Here is a 13,298-nt window from a genome sequence, read left to right on the forward strand (position 1 = left end):
ATTGGTAATATTCATTTACAAACGGTTGGATGACAAAAAAAAGCATCAAATATAATCTAGTTTATAATGTTAGAAACCTGTAACAGCTCTGTCGATTGTCAGCTTCTGTTCCCATGGATCTGTGATTGTGCGTGAGAAAAGAGGCATCTTGTGGACATATCTTAAGTCTGGAATTGGTGCACATCAAAATGTTTCTAACTGTTACCACTTAAGGTCAAGCAGCTCTATGGCCACATAAAACCTTAGCAAAACCTACATCATTGACAAAAAGATAAAGACAAAAAAAACCCCAAGTTCTACACTGCTAGCCTATTTGAAAACTTGGTCGTGTGACCCACTGCCTTATACAATACAGCAACTTACAACTTGAGCATAGCTTATTAAGTAAGGCATATTATAACATTTATACATTTTAAAAATACACTCCTGGAAATTGAAATAAGAACACCGTGAATTCATTGTCCCAGGAAGGGGAAACTTTATTGACACATTCCTGGGGTCAGATACATCACATGATCACACTGACAGAACCACAGGCACATAGACACAGGCAACAGAGCATGCACAATGTCGGCACTAGTACAGTGTATATCCACCTTTCGCAGCAATGCAGGCCGCTATTCTCCTATGGAGACGATCGTAGAGATGCTGGATGTAGTCCTGTGGAACGGCTTGCCATGCCATTTCCACCTGGCGCCTCAGTTGGACCAGCGTTCGTGCTGGACGTGCAGACCGCGTGAGACGGCGCTTCATCCAGTCCCAAACATGCTCAATGGGGGACAGATCCGGAGATCTTGCTGGCCAGGGCAGTTGACTTACACCTTCTAGAGCACGTTGGATGGCACGGGATACATGCGGATGTGCATTGTCCTGTTGGAACAGCAAGTTCCCTTGCCGGTCTAGGAATGGTAGAACGATGGGTTCGATGACGTTTTGGATGTACCGTGCACTATTCAGTGTCCCCTCGACGATCACCAGTGGTGTACGACCAGTGTAGGAGATCGCTCCCCACACCATGATGCCGGGTGTTGGCCCTGTGTGCCTCGGTCGTATGCAGTCCTGATTGTGGCGCTCACCTGCACGGCGCCAAACACGCATATGACCATCATTGGCACCAAGGCAGAAGCGACTCTCATCGCTGAAGGCGACACGTCTCCATTCGTCCCTCCATTCACGCCTGTCGCGACACCACTGGAGGCGGGCTGCACGATGTTGGGGCGTGAGCGGAAGACGGCCTAACGGTGTGCGGGACCGTAGCCCAGCTTCATGGAGACGGTTGCGAATGGTCCTCGCCGATACCCCAGGAGCAACAGTGTCCCTAATTTGCTGGGAAGTGGCGGTGCGGTCCCCTACGGCACTGTGTAGGATCCTACGGTCTTGGTGTGCATCCGTGCGTCGCTGCGGTCCGATCCCAGGTCGACGGGCACATGCACCTTCCGCCGACCACTGGCGACAACATCGATGTACTGTGGAGACCTCACACCCCACGTGTTGAGCAATTCGGCGGTACGTCCACCCGGCCTCCCGCATGCCCACTATACGCCCTCGCTCAAAGTCCGTCAACTGCACATACGGTTCACGTCCACGCTGTCGCGGCATGCTACCAGTGTTAAAGACTGCGATGGAGCTCCGTATGCCACGGCAAACTGGCTGACACTGACGGCGGCGGTGCACAAATGCTGTGCAGCTAGCGCCATTCGACGGCCAACACCGCGGTTCCTGGTGTGTCTGCTGTGCCGTGCGTGTGATCATTGCTTGTACAGCCCTCTCGCAGTGTCCGGAGCAAGTATGGTGGGTCTGACACACCGGTGTCAATGTGTTCTTTTTTCCATTTCCAGGAGTGTATTACAACACATACGCTTGGTTCATTAGCAGCCTCATATCTCATTATTCAGTTTAAGATGTAACAAAATAACTGGCTTTATTCAATTCTATACACCCCAAAAAGAACTGGAGGTAGCCTAGTCAACTTGACAACCTTATTCACCTTCACATTGCAGTCCTGCGTTAGTCAAATGATGACCTGGAATACATTAAATTATCAAAGACTCTTTAATCAAACATATGGATTGTGGGATAATGGAAAGCGCTCTCATTCTGGCAATAACCACTCATGAACATGTGGAGAAATATTTGTTTTGGCAGCCTTGTCCAGATTATTTGTTTAACAATAATAGAAACAAGCTCATTTTCCAGCTTTAATCAAGATGTATGGAACTGTGTGAGACACATGGCATATATTGTGTATCTATATCATTTGTTACTAACTTTACAAACAATTTTAGTATAAATGTTAATAACTTTGTTAATAATAATTTTATACACAGCCAATAGTTTTAGTGATCTTGTCTCACTACTGTGAATTCAATGCTATCTTAAGATTTTTTATAGCATGTCTTGGAGCAGGTTTAGTTTTTCAGTAAATATTCAAGTTCCAATTTTAACATTTTGTTTCAATTTTAACATTTTGCCTCATTCCCTTAAGCATGCAGCGGCAGCATGCACTCCCCTTGCCACTTCCAGATATCCATGTCGCTGACCTGCTGTAACCTGCCGAGTGGCCCCCATGTCTGTTCACAGCTAGCTGCAATAACCTGGGTGCTTTGCCCATCATCACATTTGTCTTATCTGGCCCACCCTCTTCACATCAACTTTCCAGGGACACAACATTCAAATAAGTGCTCTGCTTTTTATATACAGTTTTTAGTGAACTCGCTGCTTGTAATGTCACATACTTATCACCGTACTATCTTTGACCTACTACTTTCTTTGATGCTCTTGCTTCAACTTTGTCATTCCTGATTTTTACAAGAGGTGGGTCTCTCTCAGTCTGGGATCTGAATGACCAGTCCCTCCTTTCTAATCATCCCCAATCTCTCTCTCTTAGCTTCCTCAACAAACAGTTATGGAACCTAGGATAATGTTTCTACTTTTGTAAGTATTTACCAAAAGTATATATATACAGTCTTGGGGCCATCAGTTTTAGTTTTGGTCATTGTGGTCAACAGTTAGAGAGAGCAATCATCTTCCCATCAGAAGTGGCAAAGAGGCAAGACTCTGAAAACTGAAGACAAAACAATATTATAGAAAATTTACTTACTGCTTTAATTTCTCTTTCTTGAAGAACACAGTCACAAGCATAGTCTGCATCCCTATAAGGACACTTAACTTCTGCCTCCTCACTAAACTGTACAGTATTCCTTAGGCACTGTCTGCAACAAAACACAGCATAAATGCAACATGAGCCATCGATGATGTGCCATTCACAACTTTGGTATGCAATATTTTAAAGACAGTAATAAAATGAAAAATAAGTTCACCTATGAATTTATTTGCCACCAACAGAGCAATTCAATACAGAGCCTCATTCACTTACTGCTGTAAGATTATTTAGTGCACTTAAACAATAATCTCATGATGATTACCTAATGACAATTTGCAAAGATCATAAACTGAGACTATAGTTGAATTTTGATCCTCATTTCTATTGTGATTCTGTTATTTCCGTTCAATCATTCATGGTGGGAGGTAAATGATAGCAGAATTAATGCTGTTGCCATATATCAAACACTACAATTATGTTCAAACAACAGTTATTTGATCTAGTCTTACAGTAACTGCATTAATTGATCACATGGCCAGGCACTCTCTGTTTCTACTTTGCCAGTTACCTGCATTCCACAGAATTCATTTTATGAGTTTTGAATTATATATGAATTCTGCCTATGTAATGAAACTTAATTCACAGTGTTACAAATGTGTTATTCCACACAAAGTGGGACAACAGATTGAATCCTTATTGTTTAAACTGTTCTCAATGGCATTGCCGTTTATGGCCTCATTTTCAATTCTGTGCAGAAAATGTTTAGCTCATAAGAAGACAGAAGTTGAGTATTACCAAAAAATAATGTATTGCAATGAATTGCAACATTTAGATTATTATTAAATAATCAATGGACCTTCTAATCTCATTACATATTGACTTTCCTGTGCAACAATGTATCTACCTATGTACAAGTAAGATGAAGACGGCTAATAAATGGACCAATTAATACTGCAAATGCATTTAAAACTATAAGCATTCGCCACACACCTTTATTTGCCTCTAGGTTTTCTTGTTCTCATTTGGTAGAAGTCAAATACTTTGGTCAAATATGATATCTGCCTCAACAAACATCACCTATGCTGCCAAACATCACTTTAGGGCAGAAACAGCCACAACAGCAATATCAAACATGTCTACCATTAAATATATATTTATATTTATACACTTTTGTCAATAAAAAACTTTCAGTGATATGGAATATCTATTTATGCACTTGTTTTGTAGGTAAACAGCACAGACGCAAAGAATGCATGTCCTCGTATCTCAGTACACAAACAAGGCAGTGCTTACTTCCTTCATTTTCTCCTCTCTCTCTCTCTCTCTCTCTCTCTCTCTCTCTCTCTCTCTCTCTCTTGGTGGCTGTCGTAGTGCTGTCTGAAGCCATCTATCTCTTTCTGCTCTTCATACCACCTTTTCAATGAAAAGGACACATTACTGCATTTAAGAAATGCTTCAGTTGTATACCAACATGTGACATGATGATAAGGAGACCATTATTAGAACTGACTTTTGACAAACTGAGTGACATACTAAATTGATAAGATAGTTGAGCTCGTGGAATTACATTTTGCTGGAGACATACGAGTCTCAACTTTATCTTTGACAAGGATAGAAGCTGAAGCAATGAATTAAAATTTCTGCAATGGCCACGCTTGAACCCCAGTCTCCTGCTAACAAGGCAGGTGATGTGTGGTGGTTAGCACATCTGCTGCATAAGCAGGTGACCTCTGTTCAAGTTGGCACAAATTTTAATTCATTGCTTCAACTTCTACCCTTATCGATGATATGATAGTGACATAAAACTATGCAGACTCATGACAAAGCATCGTCAATTTCTGTGACTCCTACATGTAACTCATTAATATCTTACTATAAAAACACATACTTTCTCATTTTATGGTCTTGATGGTTCACTTGCCTTGTCTAGTTATTTAATGAATTAGTCTTAGCAACATAAGAATTGGCATGTGGCTAACACAAATCCAAGGTAACCAATTACTTTAAATTTCCTGACAGATTAAAACTTTCTGCAGGGATTCCAAATTCCAGTCTTGTCTCTCATGAGAAACTCTCTTATCAACTACTGAATATGTTCTATTACCAAACACAAAGCTTTAATGTGAAATCCCTCGTGTCTTCCCTAGCTCTACACAGAAGATCTTCTGCAGACTTCGCTGGATTCTGGGAGAAAGGACACAGCAGAAAATGGCTTCCTCAACATGCTTCAAATAATTTCCATAATGAAGCTTTGTCTCTGCAGTGGTATGTGAATTTTAATGAAGTTTTGGATGACTTATTTGGTAATAAAAGTTAGATTACAGTGTGTGCAAATGCACGCACATGCGTGCGCGGACACACACACACACACACACACACACACACACACACACACACACACACACTGTTACGGAATGATAGATTATTTCTGGGAATTCATTTCCATGCTCGAACAACTTAACAATATACTCTTCACCAACACAAAACAATTTTCCTCTAAAATTATCTTGTCAGTGGCGATTCTCAACCATTCATGATTAAAAGAAAGGTGACAAAATACTGCATTTTTAGGTGCTAGTTTGGTGTCACAGTTACATCTGACATTGAGAATGACAGACTATCAATATTTCAAATGGTGGTTGCATTGTTATTGTTGTGATCACCTCATGTTTTACTGTTGTTACTAGTGATGCAAAATATATAAATATAGATGGGAGTTTTTCTGGGACACATTGTGGACTACCTTGACCAGGATATTGCTGTTACTAAGAAGGAAAAATGCACATAAAATTGTTTAATCACACTGCATACATTTGAAAGATAGGTGGAAGCATCAAATTTGACAGCCAAAAAGTGCAGCCTCTGGCCAAGCTGCCATCTGAATAATGTTGTGCAACCATATTAATCATCCAAGCAATGCACAGCCTTATTTCCATCACTTTGTTAGTGAGACCTTAGTTTGTATTAACAGTAAAATATAGAGGAGTCATTGTATGCATGTATTAACATGAATAATTGTTAAGATGTTGTAAATGGGTTTAGTATTGTCACCAAATTGAAAAAATAGTGTTAATCAAAGCTAAATGAAAACATATAACACAAAAGAAACCGACAGTTCATTAGTGGACACTTATTGAACAAAAAAAATCTATTTCAGGCAAATAGTCCAAAGCAAATACAACAAATGAAAATAATAGTATAATAATAGAAATTTCTGGTTGGAGACAATATAAAAGGAAATGGGTACAGGCAACTAGTTGTATGCAGACGAATGGTGCCTAAAGTGTTAGTGATTACCTCATCTTTATATAAATGAGTGTGGATCACTGAGTATTGTCCTGTTTTCATTTTTTGTTTGAATTTTTAATAATGTATTTTTATGAAATGGTTTTGTTGTTTGAAAACATATTCTTATTTTTTGCATTTGCAGTGCTTGCATTCCACTCATATCAAATAAATTAGTGCACCCATTTATGTGTTTAGCGATAATTTGTAAAACACATTCCACACAGTCAAGAGAGTTTGCAAACTTAAAGATATTGTTAAAAACAATGCACCTGCAGAATACATGAAGGCATTCTCGAAGAATTACTCCATCACCAGCATTATATGTTACAAGACAGACAGAACAGTCAAAAGCTTCAGTGTTGGGAACCAGATCTGTGTTATCCAGATTTAAGAGTTCCTGATAATGATGATTTTGTTTTTGCTTCTCAACATCTTTCTCTTTTGCTGCTGCCTGCAAATAGTGAAATATGATGATGCAATGATTTTATAAAAAACCGTTATGCACGGCAGTATTGTAGATTTATCACAAAGATAATTTTTAATATCAATTATTTCAAATAAGGAAATACACATTCATCAAAACATATTTAACTTCCATAATAAGAACCGCATAGTAACCTGCTGCATTTCCTCATCCAGTTTTTGCTCACGTCTCATTCTTTGGAATTCCTGTTCATTTGCTCGATATTCTACAGGGACCACATATCGTACAGGTCTTTCGGTTGTACAAGCAGCGCATCCTGGTCTTGTAGGAGAATTGATTAGGGTGCAAACTGGACATTTCCATCCTGGCACGAAGAAGAAGAAGCATAAGTTCACTAGACAATGGCTTCCACTATCTGCTAATGTTAGCTGCAACACTTATTACTAATAGCTGAACATTGTTCCAAGCTGACAATGTAAAGCTAACAAAGAACACAACAATAGCTTCATTGGGTCATGTTTATGGATGGACAGCAGGACAGTATAAATGATGCTGGAATGGAGGCCAACTCAGAAAATACTCAATAAAAATCCCTGAAAGTGATTTTTTAATGTAAAATATAGCTTCCTTCATGAATGTTAGAAAATGTAGACAAATTGTCCATGACAAAGCATAATACCGTTGGTCAAACCAAGATTCATTCAGAGTTGGATCCCATAAGAAGAATAATGTATAATTGCAGCTAAAAAAGGATTAATATAATCATTGATTCATTAGCATATTTCCTGTACATTCCACCATTAAAGAAAACCTATAGAGATAAGAAACAAAGCAAAGTATAGAGAAGTAGCTGCTGGAAACCATTTATGTGGGGGAACCTCAAGCGCTAAGGGATAAGGTTGTGAGAAGGGAGGGAAGGGAGTGTTACATAAAAAAATTTGGTATTAGAGACAAAACCAAGGTGTTTTGCCTTGTTCAGTTGGCTGGTGACAGTCCACAAGACATTTCATCCCACGCGGTGTGAGCAGGGACAGAGAGGATGTGAAGTGCAAAGTTAATAAAAAGGAATTGATATTAGTATCAATTTTATATTAGTATCAAATCCACAATTTTTGGGGTCACAGTTTAATTGGTGATAGCTTTGATGACATTTCTCTGCTAGGAATATGGTGGGTGCAGAAAATGGATGACAGAAAATTAATAAAAAGAAAGACAAATATTAGTGTCATACACAATGTTCGGGAATGACATAAATATCCTGCACTGGCTGTTATTGTTATGATTAAACCATCCTTTTATTTCGTACTGTCCACACTAATCCTGACAATAACAGCCATTGTGGCAAACTGATATCATATTGCAGTTTGATATTCGACAACATTCAGGGTTGATTGTTGATACTCCCAGTGACACTTGACCAACAAGAGCCAGTGCAGGGATGGGGGTGGGAAGTCAGAGTGATACGTAAAGCATAATTTTGGAATTTGTGGAACAATTTCAACTCGATTTTGGATAGATATCAGCTAAACTAAGTTTGTTTTTGTACTACAGATGGAATTCATTCCTTTACATATCTAATGTAATATTTTGACAAATAAGTAACTGGGCAACACGGGATAATCAGCTAGTAATGAAACACACACACACACACACACACACACACACACACACACACACACACACACACACACACACACTTGTTTCTGAGGTATCTACCATATTACATAGTGAAGGACAAATATGAAATCAAAAATCAAAACATACCTAAATTCATGGTATCAGTCTTCCTCTCCCTCACACTTGTATTTCCTATTTCATCAATGTGAGGTGCAGATGGTTTTGGCTCTGGAAGTGGTGATACCTTTGAGTGACCAACATGGATTTCTGAAGGTTCTACTATAACAGGTTTCTCATGCACCACAACAGCTGTTGCACCTATCAAGCCTCCTTCATCTGAGTCTTCGTCTTCCTCTTCTACTTCCTCCTCCTCTTCAATTTCCTCTTCTTCCTCTTCCTCTTCATCTTCTTCATCTTCCTCCTCTTCCGCAACATGGTTTACTTTGGGAACTTCTTGCTTTTCAGATGCACCATTTTGAACTGTTTGAGTTACTTGCCTTAATCCTTCATTCACCAACACTTTCTTAGTCTGATCAGGGCTGTAAAATTAATGTTGGTTGATTACTAAATAAAGACTTAATAACAGAAAAATTCTTGCATTATTTATTTGTACACATTAGACCTGCTACTTTCAAGAAAGCTGACTGATCTCAAGAAATATGTGAGGGACAATTGTACCACTGATTAATAAAGTAAATGGCCAGTGGTCATGGGAGAGTTATCTCATTTGAAAATGTGCTGTGTAAGTCACCTGAATTTTGCATCTATATGTAGCATATTGTGTCAGTGTAGACACAATATCCGAGCAGTCTGTTGCGGACAGGTGTGTACTGAATATGATGAAATGTCATGTGTGAACTGATTTTGAATATGGGGTGATGACTGGTGCAATGCAACAGGAGATTACACAAAAATACAGGTTTTCAAAGTCCACAGTGTTCTAGGCTGGGTCTTCAATATTGCAAAGACATACATGAACAGCCAAACAGAATGACCAGAAGTGTCTGACAAGCAGACATAATGTTGCCGTTGCAGAGCCGTAAGAGGCTATCGATGGTCAGATTGCTGCCGATCTGAATGTGTGACATCAGGAACCCATTTGTATCATAATTGCACAGAGACAAATGCACCACAGATGGTTGAGTAGCTGATGACTGATATCACATCAAGTGCCTTTTCTCATAACTTTTGCCTGCTTAGTAAAGACTGTCATAATTGAGATGTAATTATAAGCTTGCATGTTTCAACATCACACATGTTTCAAGGCAAAAAGATATAACAGAAAAAAATGAGGACTTAAGTTTTATTCGTCTTAGTAAGATATCAGGGGTGACTAAATGTTTCTGTTATTTAACAAGAAATCGTAAAACTTAAGTCCTGTTAAAATGATAGGTATTTGTTTCTGGTATGTAACATGTTTTGCAACATAGACATTTGAGATGAAGCACATGTGTCACTGTAAAGTTTACTGAGTATAAGAGGATAATAAATGATTGATGGCAAAAAAATGCAATAGCCAGGGTTCATAAAGTTGTTATTCTTGGACAGATGATGATGCAAACACAACCACCACACTATTGGCAAATGCTCAACAATTTTCATTTGATCACATCTGGAATGCAATGAAGGAATTTTAACTGTCAATCCTTGACAACATTTGTGACCCAACAACTGCACCTATGCAGTCAGAGACATTGCAACATCTGCTACACATCCTCAATATCTAGGGAATCTCTCCCTCTGACAGGGACCACATTATCCCCATATTGAAGCAAAGAAAAGAACCTGGATGTGCTAGATCTAATACACCAATTTTGGAAAGCTCATGCAACAAAATTCTTGGATGCGCACATGGACAGGTGCACACTGGCAACACGTAATATCCCGTCACTGAGCATGCTCTACATCTTGACAATCATGACATTGATGCTATCTGGATTCTTCTCCCAGGAACTAGCTTCTCAGAACTCCACAGGTGTGAACTGGCATGTTCTTGATTCTCACCGTCCACCAGGCCTTAATTTATGTTAATTTCTTCAGTCTCAGCATTTATTTTCGATAACTATTCCTTTCTTTCCCTTCTTGTCTGCCCCTGGGAGCTGAATGGTCAGCGCTACAGAATGTCAGTCCTAAGGGCCTGGGTTCGATTCCTGGCTGAGTCAGAGACTTTCTTGGCTCAGGAACTGGGTGTTGTGTTGTCCTAATCATCATCATTTCATCCCCATCGACACGCAAGTCGCTGAAGGGGCATCAAATCAAAACACTTGCACCTGGCGAACGGTCTACCCGATGGGCGGCCCTAGTCACACGACATTTAAATTTATTTCCTTTTTTCACTTCCTTTAGTTTTCTATATCTTTTATTTTCTAACCTCCCACCTCTATCACATACAATGAACTTAGCTTCCTGCCCTTGTTGACTCTTGCATGATGTTTTGTAATTCCTGTCTTGCTTATTACCCTATTTTCCACCTATAATCTCTCACTTTTTCAAATGTCATCTGATGCAGTCCCCAACAATCAGCCTTTCCTTTTCGTTATGTCCATTAAGTTTCCCCGGCCTGGGTGACTTTTCCAAACTCTCCCCATTTCCTAAGTCTCTCAGTCCTCTTTCTTCATTGCTCTTCCTGCCCCTTCAACGCTTCTGCCAGAAGGAGCCACCAGCCCCGAAAGCTTGCAAATTTCCTTAACCTTTATAAATGTGTGCTCTCCTGTCACTACTAGTTGAGTAGTGTTTTTATCTATCCAGTTATATATACTTCTGAGATTGAATTTCTCTTCTAACATCTATTAAATTATTATAATATGCAATCCCTATTACCAATGAACACATCTGTCCAGGATATCTCATACAAATTCCATTGTGTTACTGCATTACTTGACAGTTGGCTAATAAAAAATAGTCTAGTTATCATCTTACAAATAACAAGTAATTGGTATATTGACCAATGACTCTCTACAGAGATGACACAGAGTTCTGGGACTAATTTACAATTCATGACTTGACACAATTTGCCCACATTACACATTTGCTTTTGAGGCTAAAACAAGTGGCAAATGTTTTCTGTGTTTTGGTCCAAACGTGATGGGGTACACATCCTGCCACAATGCGCAGCCTGCACGGATCACAGATGTGACGTCAACTGGATTGTAGCACGATAATTTATCATACCAGCAGATAAATTTACATTGTGAAGAATCGAAATTCTTGCGCCCCATTATGAAAAAATTAACGGAGCTGCAGGAGCTTCTTTTGATCAGTTATCATTTCTCTATTGAAATAACAAGCTAAACGTGTATTCTGCCTTACTGCCTTACAACTCAATTCAATGGATGAGCCAGTATTAAATTCCCATCTTTTGTTTTTTTTTTGTTTTTTTTTTTTTTTGCTACTGACTTTGTGCAACATCCATCTGCTCTTGTGACGTGAAAAAGCAAACATCAAAAATAGATTCATGACAGCAGTGCAAATGCAGTGGCAAGATGCAATAAATTATCCTCTGTTGGGTTGAAAATAAATGTGGGAAGTGCCTTCTATTGTCCTGATTTTCAAGCAGAATGGTTATACTCTCTTTCTCAGAACACTCCAGTGTTTAATGCAGAAATAGTGGCTTTCATGCAGGTTCAACAGTTCATAGGGCACATGAAACAAACAAGATCTTGACTGAAACTAACTTGTTACATGCACTATCATTTCTCAACACCCAGTCAACACAGAAGGAAGGAAAATGAGGGTTTAACATCCCACCGACAACGAGGTCATTAAAGAAGGAACACAAGTTTCAGAGAAAGGCAAAGTTCATCAGCTGTTCATGTGGTATTGTTGATAGCCTGATTATGTAAATCATGTTTCTTGTTACACCATGTTTATGGTGGTGTCTGGATACACTGTCAACCAGTCGAAGGATTGCTAGAAACATGCACCACATCATGAATTCAGGTGGGCTGGGGTAGCATTATGCTATGGGAGACATTCATCTGAGTTTCCATGGGAGCGGTGATAGTAAACAAAGCCTGCAGACAGCTGGGGACTATGTGAGTATTATTGCAGAGCACCTGCATCCCTTCACACTTATTGTCTTCCCCATAGCATTGGCACCCTCCAGAAGATTTACTGTCAGTATTTTAAGGCAAGAATTGTGTTACAGTTATTTGAGGAGCATGCCAGAGAACTCACGTTGCTGTCTTGCTTGCTAGACTTGCCTGATCCGGAATCGATGGAACATATCTGAGACATCATGAGATGCCACCTCTGCACCCACGGACCACTGGACCATAATTTATGGCCAAGATTTACATGATTTCTGTATTTGCATGACCTGTATGTGATTTGATGCCACATATTTCAGGAAAACTACCAAGGACTTCATGAATCCATGTTACACAGAACTGCCGAAGTACTGTGTTACAAAGCTGGACCAACAAGCCCTTAAGTAGGCAACCATTCTGTTGTGGCTCATTAGTTTAAATACAAGGAGTGTTCAGTAAACAATGCAAAACATTTTTTTTTTCCTTGGCTAATTTTGGCTGAAAAAATATTTAGTTTGTTGTGGGACATCACGAAACATTTCTGCTTCAGCCCCACAGTTTCATGAAATACCGATAGGTGACGGCACAATACTCTGTCCGAACAGGCCTCGAAAGGCCCAATGGTACCGACCAACCACCATTTCATCCTCAGCTGACAGGCTTCACTTGATGGGGATATGGAAGGGCATGTGGACAGTAAACTGCTTTCCTGGCCATTCTCAATTTCTATGATTGTAGGCACTACTTCTCTGTCAAATAGCTCCTCAATTGGCCTCACAAGGGCTGAGTGTACTCCGCTTGCCAACAGCACTTGGCAGACCCAAATGATCACCCATCC

At 39.7% G+C, this 13,298-nt stretch overlaps 1 protein-coding gene across 2 annotated transcripts in view; it reads right to left on the reverse strand.

Annotated features, from left to right (window-relative positions):
- LOC124797853 overlaps nt 1-13,298 on the reverse strand; it is a 432,230-nt gene that overhangs the window by 35,565 nt on the left and 383,367 nt on the right. For both annotated transcript variants that reach the window (XM_047260921.1, XM_047260922.1), the window contains 4 exons: nt 8,580-8,971; nt 7,010-7,179; nt 6,661-6,842; nt 3,101-3,212 (listed from right to left, as the gene is read on the reverse strand). In XM_047260921.1, the coding sequence (XP_047116877.1) occupies nt 3,101-3,212; nt 6,661-6,842; nt 7,010-7,179; nt 8,580-8,971 (856 nt within the window). The remainder of the gene's footprint in view (nt 1-3,100; nt 3,213-6,660; nt 6,843-7,009; nt 7,180-8,579; nt 8,972-13,298) is intronic.

This window comes from Schistocerca piceifrons, chromosome 5 (assembly GCF_021461385.2).
Source record: "Schistocerca piceifrons isolate TAMUIC-IGC-003096 chromosome 5, iqSchPice1.1, whole genome shotgun sequence".
NCBI lineage: Eukaryota > Metazoa > Arthropoda > Insecta > Orthoptera > Acrididae > Schistocerca > Schistocerca piceifrons.